General features: G+C 57.6%; 1 protein-coding gene across 2 annotated transcripts; it reads left to right on the top strand.

The window, feature by feature from the left end:
* The first annotated feature begins 3636 nt into the window (after positions 1-3636).
* On the top strand, positions 3637-14870 carry PTPN6 (protein tyrosine phosphatase non-receptor type 6). Of its 2 annotated transcripts, XM_010385886.2 has the most exons (16): positions 4158-4414; positions 4503-4625; positions 4888-5082; positions 7682-7871; positions 8027-8143; positions 8248-8361; positions 8537-8633; positions 9048-9127; positions 9324-9473; positions 10887-11018; positions 11152-11306; positions 13490-13557; positions 13650-13801; positions 13899-13990; positions 14361-14500; positions 14681-14870. In XM_010385886.2, exons 1-15 carry the CDS (start codon positions 4407-4409, stop codon positions 14473-14475), a joined length of 1788 nt encoding a protein of 595 aa, XP_010384188.2. In that variant the 5' UTR covers positions 4158-4406; the 3' UTR covers positions 14476-14500; positions 14681-14870. The 2 variants fall into 2 exon arrangements, with proteins under 2 accessions (XP_030794222.1, XP_010384188.2); XM_030938362.1 differs by having other exon boundaries at positions 3637-4414; positions 4503-5082.
* Positions 14871-16529: the final 1659 nt, after the last annotated feature.

The following is a 16529-nucleotide window of genomic DNA, read 5'->3' as shown; positions in this document are numbered from 1 at the left end:
TACAGATGTGAGCCACCGCGCCTGGCTTGGTTTTTAATTTTTAAAAAATTCATTGGGCTGGGTGCGGTGGCTCACACCTGTAATCCCAGCACTTTGGGAGGCTGAGGCGGGCAGATCACGAGGTCAGGACATAGAGACCATCCTGGCCAGCATGGTGAAACCCTGTCTTTACTAAAAATACAAAAAAATTAGATGGGCGTTGTGGCGGGCGCCTGTAGTCCCAGCTACTCAGGAGGCTGAGGCAGGAAAATGGCATGAACCCAGGAGGCGGAGCTTGCAGTGAGCAGAGATCGTGCCATTGCACTCCAGCCTGGGCGACAGTGCGAGACTCCGTCTAAAAAAAAAAAAAAAAAAAAATTATTTTATTTATATTTGTTTATTTTGAGATGGAGTCTTGCTCTGTCACCCAGGCTGGAGTGCAGCCGTGCAATGTCGGCGCACTGCAAGCTCCGCCTCCCAGGTTCCAGCGGTTCTCCTGCCTCAGCTTCCCAAGTTGCTAGGATTAAAGGCACCTGCCACCGCGCCTGGCTAATTTTTGTACTTTTAGTAGAGATGGGGTTTCACTGTGTTGCCCAGCTGGTGTCGAACTCCTGACCTCAAGTGATCCTCCCACCTCGGCCTCCCAAAGTGCTGGGATTACAGGTGTGAGTCACTGCGTCCAGCTGTATTTTTATTTTTATTTTTTGAGACAGGGTCTCACTCTGTCACCCAGGCTGGATTACAGTGGCATAACCATGGCTCACTGCAGCCTCGACCACCCCAGGCTCAAGCGATCCTCCCATCTCAGTCTCTCAAGTACCTGGGGCTACAGGGGTGTGCCACCACAACTGCATTTTTTGTAGAGACAGGGTTTCTCCAGGTTTCCCAGGCTGGTCTCAAACTCAGGGTCAAGCAATCCACTAGCCTCACCCCCACGAAGTGCTGGGATTACAGGCATGAGCCACTTTTGATTTCTACTTTTATCTTCCTGCTTCCAAGGAAATATTTTTTTCTTCTGAATTATCAGGCACTTACTTTTGTAGTTCTTAGTCTCCCCGAGCTTTTTTCCTCCCATAAGAAAACGGGGAAAGGCCGGGCGCAGTGGCTCAAGCCTGTAATCCCAGCACTTTGGGAGGCCGAGACGGGCGGATCACGAGGTCAGGAGATCGAGACCATCCTGGCTAACACGGTGAAACCCCGTCTCTACTAAAAAATACAAAAAAACTATCCGGGCGAGGTGGCGGGCGCCTGTAGTCCCAGCTACCCGGGAGGCTGAGGCAGGAGAAGGGCGTGAACCCGGGAGGCGGAGCTTGCAGTGAGCTGAGATCCGGCCACTGCACTCCAGCCTGGGCAACAGAGCGAGACTCCGTCTCAAAAAAAAAAAAAAAAAAGAAAACGGGGAAAATTATTCCTACATCACAGGGCTTCACATACATGAGATCATGTATGTGAAAGTGATCTGCAAATCCCACACCACACCAAGGTAAGGGAGGTAGTTTTTCATTTTCCTGCCAAAGGATAGCAGAAACTGTACCTCTTGTCTGAGTTCTGCATCTTGGCTTGACACCCTTCAGAGAAATTCCTGCCTCTTCCATGGTTCAGGAAGAGGTGCCTAGTTAGTTTCTTCTGGGTACCTAGTTAGTTCCTTTCCACCAAGTGGGTTTAAGCCCTGGAAGGACAGTGTGCTGGGGCCAGGGTGCAGTGGGCATTTGGTGCTGAACATGGACCTGAAACTGTGTGTGGTCAGAATTACGTTCCATGCGTGGGGATGTGCACCGCACCAGGTATGTGTGTAGGTGGACATGGATGATGAGGTGCATGTGCCGTGGCTGTGTGTGCATCCTTGCCTGTGTGTGACAAGCAGGCTGTGTGTGTAGGACCAGGAAGCTGTGCTTGTGGCCAGGTATGTGCCTATGGACTGACAAGTTTGTTTGTTAGACACTTGCTCAATGCCAGGCATCGCACTGGACTCTGAACACTGAGATGAGCGAGAGCACCAGCGAGTGTCCCGCACTGCAGCCAGCTTTGCTGTGTTCTTGCTCCTTGGTGTTGGGCATGGGGGTTCCGTGGAGTTCTGGGGCTCCAGGGTGGTGTCCAAGCTGAAGGGGTAGTCAAAGCTGGACCATGCAATAAACCCCCCAGGCAGATTCCCCAGGGCACCAGTGAGAGAAGAAAACCAGAAACAAATAGAACATAAAGGAAGAAGGAAAAGTGGAAAAGCCTTTTTTGGGGGAAAACATTGATGTTTGATGTTTCTAAAAATGATAAAGTAGTTATCATGGGAAAATTAGACTTGTTGGGCTTAAAACTTTATTTTTTTCTTTTTTTTTTTTTTTGAGGCGGAGTCTCGCTCTGTCGCCCAGGCTGGAGTGCAGTGGCGGGATCTCAGCTCACTGCAAGCTCCGCCTCCTGGGTTCACGCCATTCTCCTGCCTCAGCCTCCCGAGTAGCTGGGACTACAGGCGCCGCCACCTCGCCCGGCTAGTTTTTTGTATTTTTTAGTAGAGACGGGGTTTCACCGTGTTAGCCAGGATGGTCTCGATCTCCTGACCTTGTGATCCGCCCATCTCGGCCTCCCAAAGTGCTGGGATTACAGGCTTGAGCCACCGCGCCCAGCCTATTTTTTTCTTATTTTAACTGAAGCAAACCATGCATAATGTTCATAAACATTAAGTACACAACAACCTGACTTCACTTTTTTTTTTTTTTTTTTTTGAGATAGAGTCTTACTCTGTCACCAGGCTGGAGTGCAGTGGTGTGATCTCGGCTCACTGCAACCTCCGTTTCCTGGGTTCAAGTGATTCTCCTGCCTCAGCCTCCCGAGTAGGTAGGATTACAGGCGCCCACCACCACGTCCAGCTAATTTTTTTGTATTTTTAGTAGAGAGGGGGTTTCGCCATGTTGGCCAGGATGGTGTCGATCTCCTGACCTCATGATCTGCCAGCCTCGGCCTCCCAAAGCGTTGGGATTATAGGCGTGAGCCACTGTGCCTGGCCGACTTCACGTTTATACATACCCACGCAAAAAGCATCCAGGTAGAGACAAAGAGCCTTCCCAGCACCCTAAAAGTTTCCCAGAAATTGTTCCCAGTTAGCATATTTATTTTTATAAAAGTAATGCATGCCCATCATATAACATTCAAAAAGGTATGTAGAGAACCAAGTGTACCCCCAGCCCTGTCCTCCAGCCACCCAGTTTCCCTCCCTAGGGGAAGCCACCAATATGTGTTTCTTATGTATCCCCTGTTGAGCTGCTTTTCCTCGTTTTGGTTTGGCGGTGTTGGCATTTGTATTTGGAATTATAGGCAGGGAGCATCATATACCTTAGTGTTTAGGGCCTGTGAGATCAACCAGCCCTGAGAAAATCAGCCATGGCGAGGACCTTGGTCCCCAGCCCCCGGGAGATAGGCCCCCTGGTGGGAGTCCTGGGGCAGGGCAGAGGCCTAGGGACAAGAATCAGAAAGGACCCAAGTTTGACAGGGCTGCTCAGGGTCATGCTGTCCATCCCTCTGCCACAGTGGCATGGACAAACCGCATATGTTGGTTAGAGAAGTGCACCCTTCTCTCTTGCAAGCATTGGCAAGGTCTTAACTATCAGTCTCCCGCTCCCATGGCAGCCCCTTTGCACAAGGAGACTCTTAATCTCTGTTCTTTGAAGCCCTGAGGGCTGGTGTATAGGAGTTCAAAGCATTGGCTTTGGAACCGGCCTGTCTGGGTTTGAATCCTGGCACTGCAGCTGACTCACTGAGGGACTCAGGCAATGCCTTACCCTTCCTGAGCCTCAGGTTCCTTGTCTGTGAGATGATAAAGATAGCCCCTGTTTCATAGGGCTGTGGTGAGAAATCAATCAGACGAGGCATGTGGATGCCATTATAGCACAGCACCCGGCATCCAGCAGGACTCACTCGATGACAGCTGTCACCGCCATCATTGTCATTAGCGTGGGCCAGGGAGGGCTGTGTAAAAGCAGCTGGTGGAGGAGGAAGAGATGCTGTGTGACCGTCTCAGTTCACATGCATGAAGTATGATCTGGGCCTGGAGTGTGCAATGCACACGTGTGTCCTTACTGCATGTGTTGTCACATAGGTGCAATGCCATGCTCCTGAGCCTTTGATTGCAGACGTGTGGGAAGTGGGCCCCGTCCCCACCCCCAGTGCCACCGTGCTCTGCTTCTCTTCCCTTGCTCTGCTCTAAAACGAGAAGTGCAAGTGAGTTCCCCCAAGGGGTCGGCCGCGCCTCTTCCTGTCCCCGCCCTGCCGGCTGCCCCAGGCCAGTGGAGTGGCAGCCCCAGAACTGGGACCACCGGGGGTGGTGAAGCCGCCTGGCACTGGGAGCTGCATTTGAGGCTTAGTCCCTGAGTTCTCCGCCTGCCCAGACTAGCTGCACCTCCTCATTCCCTGCGCCCCCTTCCTCTCCGGAAGCCCCCAGGATGGTGAGGTAAGGGCCTGCCGCCCACAGTAGACAGGAGGCAAGGGTGCCTGGTGCCCACGGGACCCCTCCTCACTGCCCTGCCTGGGCCGCCCAGGTGGTTTCACCGAGACCTCAGTGGGCTGGATGCAGAGACCCTGCTCAAGGGCCGAGGTGTCCATGGTAGCTTCCTGGCTCGGCCCAGTCGCAAGAACCAGGGTGACTTCTCGCTCTCTGTCAGGTAGGTGGGCCCCCCCACCCCCGGCGTTTTCGCCACTATCTTGTGCCATCCAGGCCCTGAACCACTCATTCCTGGTTCCCCATGGCAGTGCCGACTCCCCGATCCCCACGCCCCGTCTGTGCCCTCGCCCCTCACCCCTGCCCTCCCCATCCCTGTCTGTGCCCACCCATGCCCATGTGTGCCCCCACCCAGGACCTCAGCCGATCCCTGCCCTCCTGCCTTACTCCTGCACCGACTGGCCTCACCGCCTGGTGCCCTGCAGGGTGGGGGATCAGGTGACCCATATTCGGATCCAGAACTCAGGGGACTTCTATGACCTGTATGGAGGGGAGAAGTTCGCGACGCTGACAGAGCTGGTGGAGTACTACACTCAGCAGCAGGGCGTCCTGCAGGACCGCGACGGCACCATCATCCACCTCAAGTACCCGCTGAACTGCTCCGATCCTACCAGTGAGAGGTGAGGCCTCTGTACCCCCGCCACTTGCAAGCAGGGGTGAGTCGGCTCCCGCCCTGAGCGGCCAGGGAGACAGGGAGCCTGGCACCCGGCACTGCCTGCCCTCCATCCCCTCCCCTCCCCGCACCGGCTGGGGCTCTCAGTGTCCCTCCTCCATGCTGTCCTGTGGCATGGAGTCTCAAAGCCTAACCTACCACCCTTTCCACCTAACCCCGAGGAAGCCAGAGAAAGCTGCCTTGCCCTACACCAGGGGCCCTGGCTGCCGCAGCCCAGGTCCCACTAGAGACAGGGAGGCCACTGCTGGTGGCCAGCGTATTGTGCCGGCCAGCTCTGTTGTTAGAAAGCTCTTCTTCCTCTGGAAGCAAGCCTGCCTTCCTCCGTCTGCCCCTCACCCCAGCGCATGTTAGGACAGTGAGGAGCTGACACTGGGGATGAGGATGGGGATGAACGGTTGCCAGGACACTTGATATCTTGTCCCAGCCGCCCAGTGGGGATGGGTCTGTCCTGTGGGGTCAAATACAGAGATCACTGAAAGCAGGATGTGAAGTGTTCACCTGTGTAAAGGGTCTTGCACTATCCCGGGCACAGAATAATACTCCAGGCATTTCCTTCCTGTGCCCTCCTCGACTCCTCCTGTGGTCTTCCAAAGGCATGGATGGGGGGCTGGGGGGCTTTGAACACTCCTCAGGACACCATGGCTCCTTTCAGCCGCCGCCTCTCAATGCCAGGTCCTCTTAAAGGGCAGCGGAATAACGCTAGGGCTTTTCACACGGACCCCTGGGCCAAGCCGACCTGCCCTTGCCCTGCATTCGCGGATCGGTTGTTGAAATGATTGGGAAACTTGCTTCTGCCAGCTTGCAGCCTTTCTGAGATCCGGGCCTCCAAACTGCATCAATATTTTTGGTCAAGTCACTGATTGAAACTTAGAGCTGGATTCGGTCGCGGTACAGCCCTGTGGCCCACCTGGGAGGCTTCCTTTCCTTGATCTGCCTCCTTCAAGGCCTTCCTCCTCTGTGGGCCTCACATGGCTGGCTCCGTCTGCCCCCTGCCCTTCCTCTTCCCTACCGCAACACTCAGGGGGCTTTTGCCAGTGAGACCCTCTAAAGCTCATGTCCTCTGTTTCTCCTTGCCTCAAGCTAGGAGGAGGAGGACGGGCTGACCAGTGCCTAGAGTTGGAAGAGAGGAGCAGGGCCCCAGGAGGCCCCTGCAGAGGAGGCTGAGGCCTGGGTTCAAAGAGAAGAGAGAGAAGGAAGGGAGGGCAGTGCTGGGGCAGGAGGTTAAGACCAGGGAAGCCACACTGAAGGCCCTTTTGGGTGACCCATCCCAGGAGCCAGTGTCACCCCTGAACCTGGGAGTGTGTGAGAGACTTTCTCCCAGGTTCTGCTGTGTCCCCTGCCTTGTCTGTGGCGCCTCCTTCTCTGAGGGAATTTGCATCTGTCCCTCGGTGGCTCTGCGCTTCCTGTGGTCAGCCTGACATTTGCATGGAGACTTCCTCATCCTGGGGCCCAAGGGAAGGGGCTCAGCCACCTCCCTGCTGCCTGGGGTCCTAGCCTGTCCCCAAGTGGTGGGCTAAAGTGGCCTAATGGGGTATGGAGGCTCTGGGGGGTCTCTCGGCTGGAGTCACCTCTGGGCAGGGGTGAGATGGGTTGGGACAGACTGGTCCTCCCCTCCTTCCCCCCATCCCTGCGGTTGGAAAATTTGCCCGCCCTCCCCTTGTCCCTGGGCTGAGGAAACCTCACAACCCCACTTCTCACTCTCTCCCCAGAAGGAGTTTTGTGTTTTTTCCATCACGTGGTTTCCTGTGGGGCAGGGCATTGTGGGGCTACAGTTTCCTCCTGGGAAAGGGGTGTGCTTTGGGGAAAGGGCTTAGTTCTGCTTTCTGCCCCGACAGCCCCTTTGAATGCCTTTGAACCCTTTTGAACCCTGGGCTCCCCTTCAGTGACATCATCCAGGGCACCGCAGAGCCCCCTACACCACTCTTTCCCCAGTGGGGCCGTCCTCCCCGCCTCCCTGGGGGAGCGCACCCCATCGGCCTTCCTTGTGCCTTGTGTCTCTCTGTCCATCTCCCACCACTCCCTGTGGTGTGGCCTCAGTCTGTGTTTCTCTTTGCCTCTGGTCTCTGCCGGGGCACAGCCTGATCCTTCATGGACACTCTTCCTTAGTTTCTCTCTTCCAAATATTTTGAATATTGCCAGGCTTTCTGCCTTTCAGAGGTGGTCTCTGGGTTCAAAGCCTGGTCAGAATTCTGGAGGCTAGGATAGCTTGAGCCTGGGAGTTCAAGGCTGCAGAGAGCCATAACCGTGCCACTGCACTCCAGCCTGGGCAGCAGAGCTCTGGAGGCTTGCCTTGGAGTCCCTCAGGGGCCCTAGGCCGGTGAGGAACAGCTCAGCATCAGTTTCCTCATCTGTAAAATGGGGGTGATATTATACCCAGCCGTCAGCATGTTTGTGAGAGGCATCAATATGATGGTGGATTTGGAAGCATCTAGCCCAGTGCCTGGCACACAGTAGGTGCTCGATTTCCTGCCCTTCTCTGTGAATATCTCTGCTCAGCGCCTTCCGCTGTGGCCTGGTCTCACCTTCCCTGACGCTGCCTTCTGTAGGTGGTACCATGGCCACATGTCTGGAGGGCAGGCAGAGACGCTGCTGCAGGCCAAGGGCGAGCCCTGGACGTTTCTTGTGCGTGAGAGCCTCAGCCAGCCCGGAGATTTTGTGCTATCTGTGCTCAGTGACCAGCCCAAGGCTGGCCCAGGCTCCCCGCTCAGGGTCACCCACATCAAGGTCATGTGTGAGGTAAGGCAGCCGGGTGGTGGGGGAGCCTCTGCTGAGGCTCCTGTCTGTGACCGCAGTGTGGGCGGCAGGGAGGGTCTGCCTGGGCTTGAATTCAAGGCTGGGGCCCAGGGAGGGAGACTCGAGCCCTGTGAGTGGCCTTATTTGGCTCCCCCCAGGGTGGACGCTACACAGTGGGTGGTTCAGAGACCTTCGACAGCCTCACGGACCTGGTGGAGCACTTCAAGAAGACGGGAATTGAGGAGGCCTCAGGTGCCTTTGTCTACCTGCGGCAGGTCAGGCGTGGGCCCAGCTGCTTCCTCCCTTCCCCTGAGCTGTCCCCCAGGTGTGAGCTTCTGAGACCTCTGAGTCGCTGACTTCTCGCTCTCCCCTACCCCAGCCGTACTACGCCACGAGGGTGAATGCGGCTGACATTGAGAACCGAGTCTTGGAACTGAACAAGAAGAAGCAGTCCGAGGATACAGCCAAGGCTGGCTTCTGGGAGGAGTTTGAGGTGCATGGTGGGGAACTGGCAGGGCTGGGGCAGCTGAGGCGGTGGCGGCAGTGTGGGGCCCCAGGCGGACACCTTCCTCCCCTTGCCCACCTCTGCTCCTGACCCGACCCACGTGAGCTCCCTCGATGGATGCTGTCTCTGGGAGGTGATGCTCATTTCCTCACCCACATCTCAGAGTTTGCAGAAGCAGGAGGTGAAGAACTTGCACCAGCGTCTGGAAGGGCAGCGGCCAGAGAACAAGGGCAAGAACCGCTACAAGAACATTCTGCCCTGTGAGCACCCAGCCTGCCCCCTTCACCCAGGAGACCGCCCCGCCCCAGCCGCCGCCCCTGCCCCATTCACCCAGGAGACCGCCCCTGTCCCAGCCGCAGCCCCTATCTCACAGGTCTCCACCCTCCACTCCAGGAGGGGCCATCTCCCCACACCCCTTCTCCAAAAGGCCTCTACTCCTCCCAGAAGTGCCTCCCCACCACCAGCAGGCAGGCTGCCCCTTGCTCCCAACCTCCTTCTTGTGAATCCCTCACTCCCTCCATACAGACGATCCCTCACCCCTGCTGCCCACAGTCCCCCGCAAGCCTCATGGCTTCTGAGACCAGAATGGCCTGTTAGCTCAGGAGGGTCTGACGCAGGTGTGGTGAGTCCCTGGCTGACCCAGGCCATCTCGCCTCCTTTCCACCCACTGCCAGTTGACCACAGCCGAGTGATCCTGCAGGGACGTGACAGTAACATCCCTGGGTCCGACTACATCAATGCCAACTACATCAAGGTCAGTGGTGTGGGTCATGTGGGAGGAGAGGCTGGGCCCTGGGAATTCCCTGTCTGGTGGGGGACCCTAGATCCAGAGACGCCTGGGCAAAGCTGAAGCTGGCTTCTTGCATGGGTGAGGGGAGCAGTGGTTCAGGCCCTGTGCTGGGCTGAGGGGCTCACTGTTTTGGGGTGCATCTCTCCACGCTTGTGTCCAGAACCAGCTGCTAGGCCCTGATGAGAACACTAAGACCTACATCGCCAGCCAAGGCTGTCTAGAGGCCACGGTCAATGACTTCTGGCAGATGGCGTGGCAGGAGAACACCCGCGTCATCGTCATGACCACCCGAGAGGTGGAGAAAGGCCGGGTAGGGCACCCCGCCCCATCCCCACATCTGTGCCCCTTCCTTGTGGTCATACCATTAAGTCAAAGAACCGTCAGATGCCAGGGCAGAAAGGGATCTGGGGGGTGAGGGTCCAGCCCTTGTTGGGAAACTGAGGGCTAGTGACAAAGTCTCGACTACACAATGCAACCCCCAGATCCCTGCATGCATCCCTGGGCTCTTCTGAGCTCCAGACACAGGTTTTAGGCTGTCCTCCTTCCTCCTACACCTTCCCCACCTGTCTGCATCCAGGCCCCTCCTGTCCTCCCTGCCCCATAGATGTCTCTGGAGTCTGCCTCTTACTCTGTAGGCTCCCCCTACACAGCACCCTCTGTGCTGCCATTGAAGTGATGCCATCCGTGACAAACTGGGTCAAGTTCCTTCCTCTCTGAAATCTCTTCCATGGCTCCTGGTCACCTTTGGGATAAAGTCACACTCGAAGGCCTGGCATTCAAGGCCTGGTGGTTTCCCTCTGACTCCCATGCTTCTCTTGAAGGCTCACCGCTCCCAGCAGCCGCGGCTCTTTCGGGTTCCCAGCCTTTCTTTGCACAAGCTCATTTTCTTTCTTTTTTTTTTTTTTTTTTGAGACGGAGTCTTGCTCTGTCGCCCGGGCTGGAATGCAGTGGCCAGATCTCTGCTCACTGCAAGCTCTGCCGCCTCCCGGGTTTACGCCATTCTCCTGCCTCAGCCTCCCGAGTAGCTGGGACTACAGACGCCTGCCACCTCGCCTGGCTAATTTTTTTGTATTTTCAGTAGAGACGGGATTTCACCGTGTTCGCCAGGATGGTCTCGATCTCCTGACCTCGTGATCCACCCGCCTCAGCCTCCCAAAGTGCTGGGATTACAGGCGTGAGCCACCGCGCCCGGCCTGCACAAGCTCATTTTCTGCTAGGAAATGACTCTCTGTCCACACTGTCTCTGCCTGGCAGATGCCTCGTTTTTGAAGACACAGCTGAAGCGCTGCCTTCTCTGTGAATTCAGGTCTTGTTTTCTCCAGGACCTAGAGGGCGAGTTTCCTCATTCTCAGCCACGCTCCTCAGCGCGGTGTCTCCCCCGGTCACTTGTCTCTGTGAGCTCCTTCAGGCACAGGGGCACAGACTGGGTGTTAGTTGTGTCTGTGACTGCAGCCTGGTTTGCACGGCTTCAGGGACAATGCCTGCCCTGGCAACATTTGTTGAATGACAAATGGATGTACCGGTAAAGCGGCTGGCCAGGTCGCACCACCTGTTGGTGGCTGATCTGAGACGAGAGCCCAGGTCTCCTGCCTCTCTGCCAGCTCATCCATCCATCCAACAAACGTTTGGGCCGGTGCCAGGCACTCAGAACCTAGAGCAGGACCTGGGATGGGCCACAGCGCCCTGCTCTGTGCCTCATCCCCACCCGACCCTCCCTTTCCAGAACAAATGTGTCCCATACTGGCCCGAGGTGGGCACTCAACGCATTTATGGGCCCTACTCTGTGACCAACTGCGGGGAGCATGACACGACCGAATACAAACTCCGCACCTTACAGGTCTCCCCACTGGACAATGTGAGTGGCCCCCACTCCCTGCCCTGCTCCGGGAGTCCCTCCCTGGACTTGTTCTCCTCTCTGGTTGGGTAGGGCGAGACAGGTGGGGTGTTCCAAGGGAGCAGGGGGCACTGACCCTGTGTCCTCGGCTCAGGGGGACCTGATTCGGGAGATCTGGCATTACCAGTACCTGAGCTGGCCCGACCATGGGGTCCCCAGTGAGCCTGGGGGTGTCCTCAGCTTCCTGGACCAGATCAACCAGCGGCAGGAAAGTCTGCCTCATGCAGGGCCCATCATCGTACACTGCAGGTGAGGATGATAATCCTGATGGTAGTAGTGACCACTGAGAAGTAAATACTGCTAAGTGCCATGAGCGTTATAAGCAACATACACATTAACTCACACGATTGGTGCCTTCCACTCACTCCCGGCTTCTTCTGGGTCCCCTCATGGCTCCAGACCCCTGGGTGGAATGTGGCTGGAACCAGCCCCACTTTGGCCCTCTGCCTGTGGGTGTCTTCCTCAGAGCCCTCCCCAGATGTGCCATCTCACCCAACGCTACCAAATACAGAAGAGGAACCTGGGACCCAGTTGCTGGCCAGGCCCAAGCTAGGCAGGGCAAGGCCGGGCAGGCACCCACAGTAGGCCTGGGTCCTGGCTGCTCCGCTTTCTCTCCAGGTCTCACTCTGTTGGTTTCTTCTGGCCTCCCAGGAACATCCATGGGGCATGCGCTCCCCCTTCCTCCTCTTTTTCCATCGGTAGCCCCAGGGCTTTGGCTTCTTCCTGACTCCGCCCTCTCTCCCAGCTTCCCCAGGGGGTGCCCCATCCTGGCCCCCAGGGCTGTGTCGGGATGGGCGATGCCTTTTTGGGGGTGCACATAGCTCCTCTATCTACCCTCATGTTTGTGATCAGGAGACCCTGGTAAGGTGCAGAGGTGGGGGCCACAAGGAGGAGCAGGGGTCCCACAGATGAGCCCACTGAGCCGGCCTGGCCTGGGCGGATGAGAGGCAGCGGGTGCAGGGCCCCTCAGCTTACCAGCTGCGTGATCTTGGACAAATTACTTAACTTTTCTTTTTTTTTTTTTTTTGAGACAGAGTCTAGCTCTGTCGTCCAGGCTGGAGTGCAGTGGCGTGATCTCCGCTCACTGCAAGCTCCGCCTCCTGGGTTTACGCCATTCTCCTGCCTCAGCCTCCCGAGTAGCTGGGACTACAGGCGCCCGCCATCTCGCCCGGCTAGTTTTTTGTATTTTTTAGTAGAGACGGAGTTTCACCGTGTAGACCAGGGGTTTCACCATGTAGACCAGGATGGTCTCGATCTCCTGACCTCGTGATCCACCTGTCTCGGCCTCCCAAAGTGCTGGGATTACAGGCTTGAGCCACCGCGCCCGGCCAAATTACTTAACTTTTCTAACCCTCAGCTTCCTCCTCTGTAAAATCAGGACCTCAGGGTTGTAGTGAGAACTCAATGAGACCCTGTCGTTGCGGCTGGAATTCCGTCAGCCCTCAAACACGGGGCGCTGTTACTGGCTTAGTAACTCACGTCAGGCAGAGAATGGGGGAAATGGGAACCTGCCTTGCTCTGGTCCCTTCCCACTCCCGCCGTGGACCCCAGGCCTGCGACAGCCTCTGGCTTCCTCCTCTTCCCCCAGCAGCTCTTTGTCCTGGGACAAGTCGGCTGAATCTAGAGGTGCCCCTGACGGGCTGTCTCGGGGACCCGGCTCTGTCCTCTGCTCTCTCAGAGACAGGCCCATCCCCGAGAGCTACCCTCCTGCTCACCCGCCACACACACATCACACACTTCTTGGAAGCCCCGTGGCCTTTATTTAGACATTACAGGAAGGAAGTGGGTGTGGGGGGTTATTTTTGACAATCTGGGTTTGAAATTAGACAGTGCGACTCAGGGCATCAGCCTGATGGACCCAGCCGAGGGTGGGCCTGGGGTCTCCCTGGCGTCTGTTTGCCCAGGGGTGGGAAAGGAGAGAAACTTCCTACTGCACTGCTCCTCTGAGTGTCCTGCCCCGGTGCGCCTGCACCCTGCTGCCTCAGAGCTGTCCTTTTCCTGATGTCAGGGTTTGAAGAAAAAAGGGAAGTGAACCGCGCTGAGAGATGCTCCAGAACTCCTGCAGGGAGAGGCGGGGAGGGCTCAGGGTACCTGGGAGCCGACAGGATAGTGGTGGAATTTGGGGGTCCCAGGTCTTCCGGGGTGGGGGCAGCCACTCACCAGGAGTGAGGAGTCGGCGCTAGGAGTGGAGGAGGGAAGGACAGTGGCAGCCAGGGAGCCGGCGTCAGCACCACAGAGCCAGAAGTGGAGCATGCCCATGCAGAGCTGGGCAATCCTCTGTCGTCACTTGCCCGGTGACCCTGGGCACATTCCCTTCCATCACTGGAGGCTCAGGCTGCTCCTGTGGTGCCTGGGGCTGGAGCTGAGCACTGGGTACCCCCCTTCCCGGGAGGGCTTGACTGGCCTCTGACGGTACCCCCGTCTTTCCCCAGCGCCGGCATTGGCCGCACGGGCACCATCATTGTCATCGACATGCTCATGGAGAACATCTCCACCAAGGGTGAGGGGCACCTGGGGGCTTGGGGGCGGGGGTGAGCAGACCCTCGGTGTCTGCCTATGCCTGGACCTGAGGTTTGACTGCCCTCCACCCAGGCTTGGACTGTGACATTGACATCCAGAAGACCATCCAGATGGTGCGGGCGCAGCGCTCGGGCATGGTGCAGACAGAGGCGCAGTACAAGTTCATCTACGTGGCCATCGCCCAGTTCATTGAAACCACCAAGAAGAAGCTGGAGGTCCTACAGGTGCGTGCAGAGCAGGGCCTGGGGGGGCTGCAGTGCGGGACAGGTGCCACCTGGCCCTGCTGGGATCACCACCCTCCCACCGTCCCTCTGCCCATAGTCGCAGAAGGGCCAGGAGTCGGAGTACGGGAACATCACCTACCCCCCAGCCATGAAGAACGCCCATGCCAAGGCCTCCCGCACCTCGTCCAAGTGAGTGGCCCTGACTGCCACCGCCCGGCATCCACCCCTTTGTCCTGCCCAACCCGATCCTCACTTTCTGGAGAGGACAAGTGTCGCAGCTGGGGGGGCCTGGCTTCAAGTTCAGGCTTGGGTCTCACCCCTTCTATTCATAAGCATTTCCCGAGTGCCCGCCACGTGTGGGCCTCTGCTAGGTACCAGCTGTGCACTCCTGTATGAGATGTAGCTTCCGTCCTCTAGAAGCTTGGAGTCTAGTGCGGGGACAGTGGCTGGGTCGCCTGTGAGATGGGGTGGCCAGAGGGGGCTGCCAGTGCCGAGTCCCCCGCCCTGTCTCCTGACCTGCACCCACTACCTGTACTTGCCCCCCTGCACCCCGCTGCAGACACAAGGAGGATGTGTATGAGAACCTGCACAGTAAGAACAAGAGGGAGGAGAAAGTGAAGAAGCAGCGGTCAGCAGACAAGGAGAAGAGCAAGGGTTCCCTCAAGAGGAAGTGAGCGGCGCTGTCCTCAGGTGGCCATGGTACAGCTCTTCTGCCTGGGTGTCCTCCCGGCCCTGCCCCGTGTCCTTGGCTCCACTGCCTTCCCTGGGTGGATGGGGTGGCCGTAGCCTCACTCTGTGCTTCCCAGTTGCCCCAGACCTTCTTGTTCCCCCTCCAGGTTCCAGCCACCCTCTCACTCCCTCACTCCCTTCTCTTGGCAGCCTCAGCCCTGAACCTGCGGAAGCCTTCCACGGTGGACAGACTCACAACCTGAATCTAGGAGCGCCCCATTCTATTGTAATTTAAATGGCTGCATCCCCCCACCTCTCCCTGACCCTGTATATAGCCCAGCCAGGCCCCAGGCAGGGCCAACCCTTCTCCTCTTGTAAATAAAGCCCTGGGATCACTGTGTGGCCTCTGAACGCTTTGCTTGCCCAGTGAGTGGGCGGCCAGAGGGCAGGATGGGTAACCGTGCGTGCCTTCGAGTGAAAGCTCCGCCTTCCGTCAGACGGACGTGGGTCGGGGCTCCGCCTCACACGTGGGAGGGTGACCGTGGGCGAAGCTCCCCAGTCTCCTTCTTTAAAATGGAGGGCGATCATAACAAGGTGATTATGAAAAGCACCGAGATGGCGGCCGACGATAAGACGGGCACAGTGACTCACCACAAGCTCGCCATGTGCCCAGGGACTAAAAGGCTACACACGATAGTTCAGTCTAGGCACTTTTATCATTCTCATTTTACAGTGGAGGAAACTGAGGCACAGAAAGACTAAGTAACTTGGTCACTTGCCCAAGGTCACAGGGTTATGGAATAGTGAAGCTGGGATTTGAACCCAGGCCGTCTGACCCCAGAGTCCACACTCCTTACCCTGGAGTTGCAGCTGGGGCCACCCTCAGGGGGGTCTGATCACACTCCCCTGATGCCGACTTCCAGATCTGAACTAAGAAGAGTAGTTAACAGCCGGAAGCGCAAAACCGAGGCCAGCCCTGCTGCGTCCCCTCTGGCGGGAACAGGGACTGGCTCCTCAGTGCACCCAGGCGCGCCCAGCTCCTCCCCTCACCCAGGCTACTGCCGCCCTTATCCTTTTGGGCAGAGTTTGAAGAGCTGGCTGGCTTGAAGACTGCTCTGTTTTTTGGTCCCCTTTCCTTCCCCCATGTCAGGATTGGCGTTTCTTCTTTATTTGAAACACTGGTCTCCTGGGGAGGAAAGCCGGTGGGAGTCATCCCTCAGGAAGGGCTGGCGCCCACTCCTGGAAAGGCTGAGACGACACAGGTTCCAAAGCCCAGAGGCTGAGCGTGCATTATTCAGCAAATCCTTCTTATAGAGGCCCCGGCACCACAGGCTTTCGCAGTCCCCCGACCTCCTGGAATTTAGGCTGGTCAGGGAGACAGATTCACAACCCGATCACAAGCATCAAATAATTGCTGGCAGGTATTAAGAAGGAAGCAAACAAAGACCGGGAGAGAGAACAGCTAAGGACTGAGCAACACAATAGCTCCCTGGGGCTGCGGCCCTCCAGGGCATGGGTGGGGCAATCACCTGTCGGGCTCAGGTCCCCTCTCCCAGCAACGCCCTTTCTATCCCAGCCGGAGCTGCACAAAGGCAAGTCCCACCTCCTCTAACCGCCCTTGGGCTACCTGCCCTTGGGGTGCGACTTGGACTCCACTGAGGGCTGTGCTGTGAGGTGGGTCCAGGAGCAGCTCGGTCCGGAGAGTGGAGCGTGATCACTCCCTCTGCAGGCCTCAATCGAGGGGCAGGGCTGATGCTCCGGGCCAGCTGGGGTCTCTGGGTAGCGGTGGGTAACTCCACACTAGGGGCACCTTGCCGGGACCCACCTACCCTTCACAGGCCTGGCGGGGCCTTCTCCCTCACCTTTCCCTCAGGGGACCCCAGCACAGGCCGGGCACCGCGTGGCGGCACAGCCCAACTCCTGCCCAGCTGACCCCTCGCTGACCTCAGGGATCTCTCTGGCCTTCCAGCTTTGCTGTGGGCAGGGTCTGAGGCCACAGAGGAATGGGCTAGTCCTGGGGACAGCAGCTGCTGTGGGGAGGGGACCCGAGAACAGCCCC

This window comes from Rhinopithecus roxellana, chromosome 10 (assembly GCF_007565055.1).
Source record: "Rhinopithecus roxellana isolate Shanxi Qingling chromosome 10, ASM756505v1, whole genome shotgun sequence".
Lineage (NCBI taxonomy): Eukaryota > Metazoa > Chordata > Mammalia > Primates > Cercopithecidae > Rhinopithecus > Rhinopithecus roxellana.
The sequence above is the reverse complement of the archived record's forward strand: the minus strand, read 5'-3'. Positions and strand labels throughout refer to the sequence as shown.

Bases quoted from the DNA above. Each gene is read 5' to 3' on its own strand.
- PTPN6 (XM_030938362.1), top strand. From the start codon at position 4,532: ATGCAGAGACCCTGCTCAAGGGCCGAGGTGTCCATGGTAGCTTCCTGG. The intron at 5,083-7,681 runs GTGAGGCCTCTG...TGCCTTCTGTAG, and splicing joins TCCGATCCTACCAGTGAGAG to GTGGTACCATGGCCACATGT. The intron at 9,474-10,886 runs GTAGGGCACCCC...CTCCCTTTCCAG, and splicing joins GAGAGGTGGAGAAAGGCCGG to AACAAATGTGTCCCATACTG.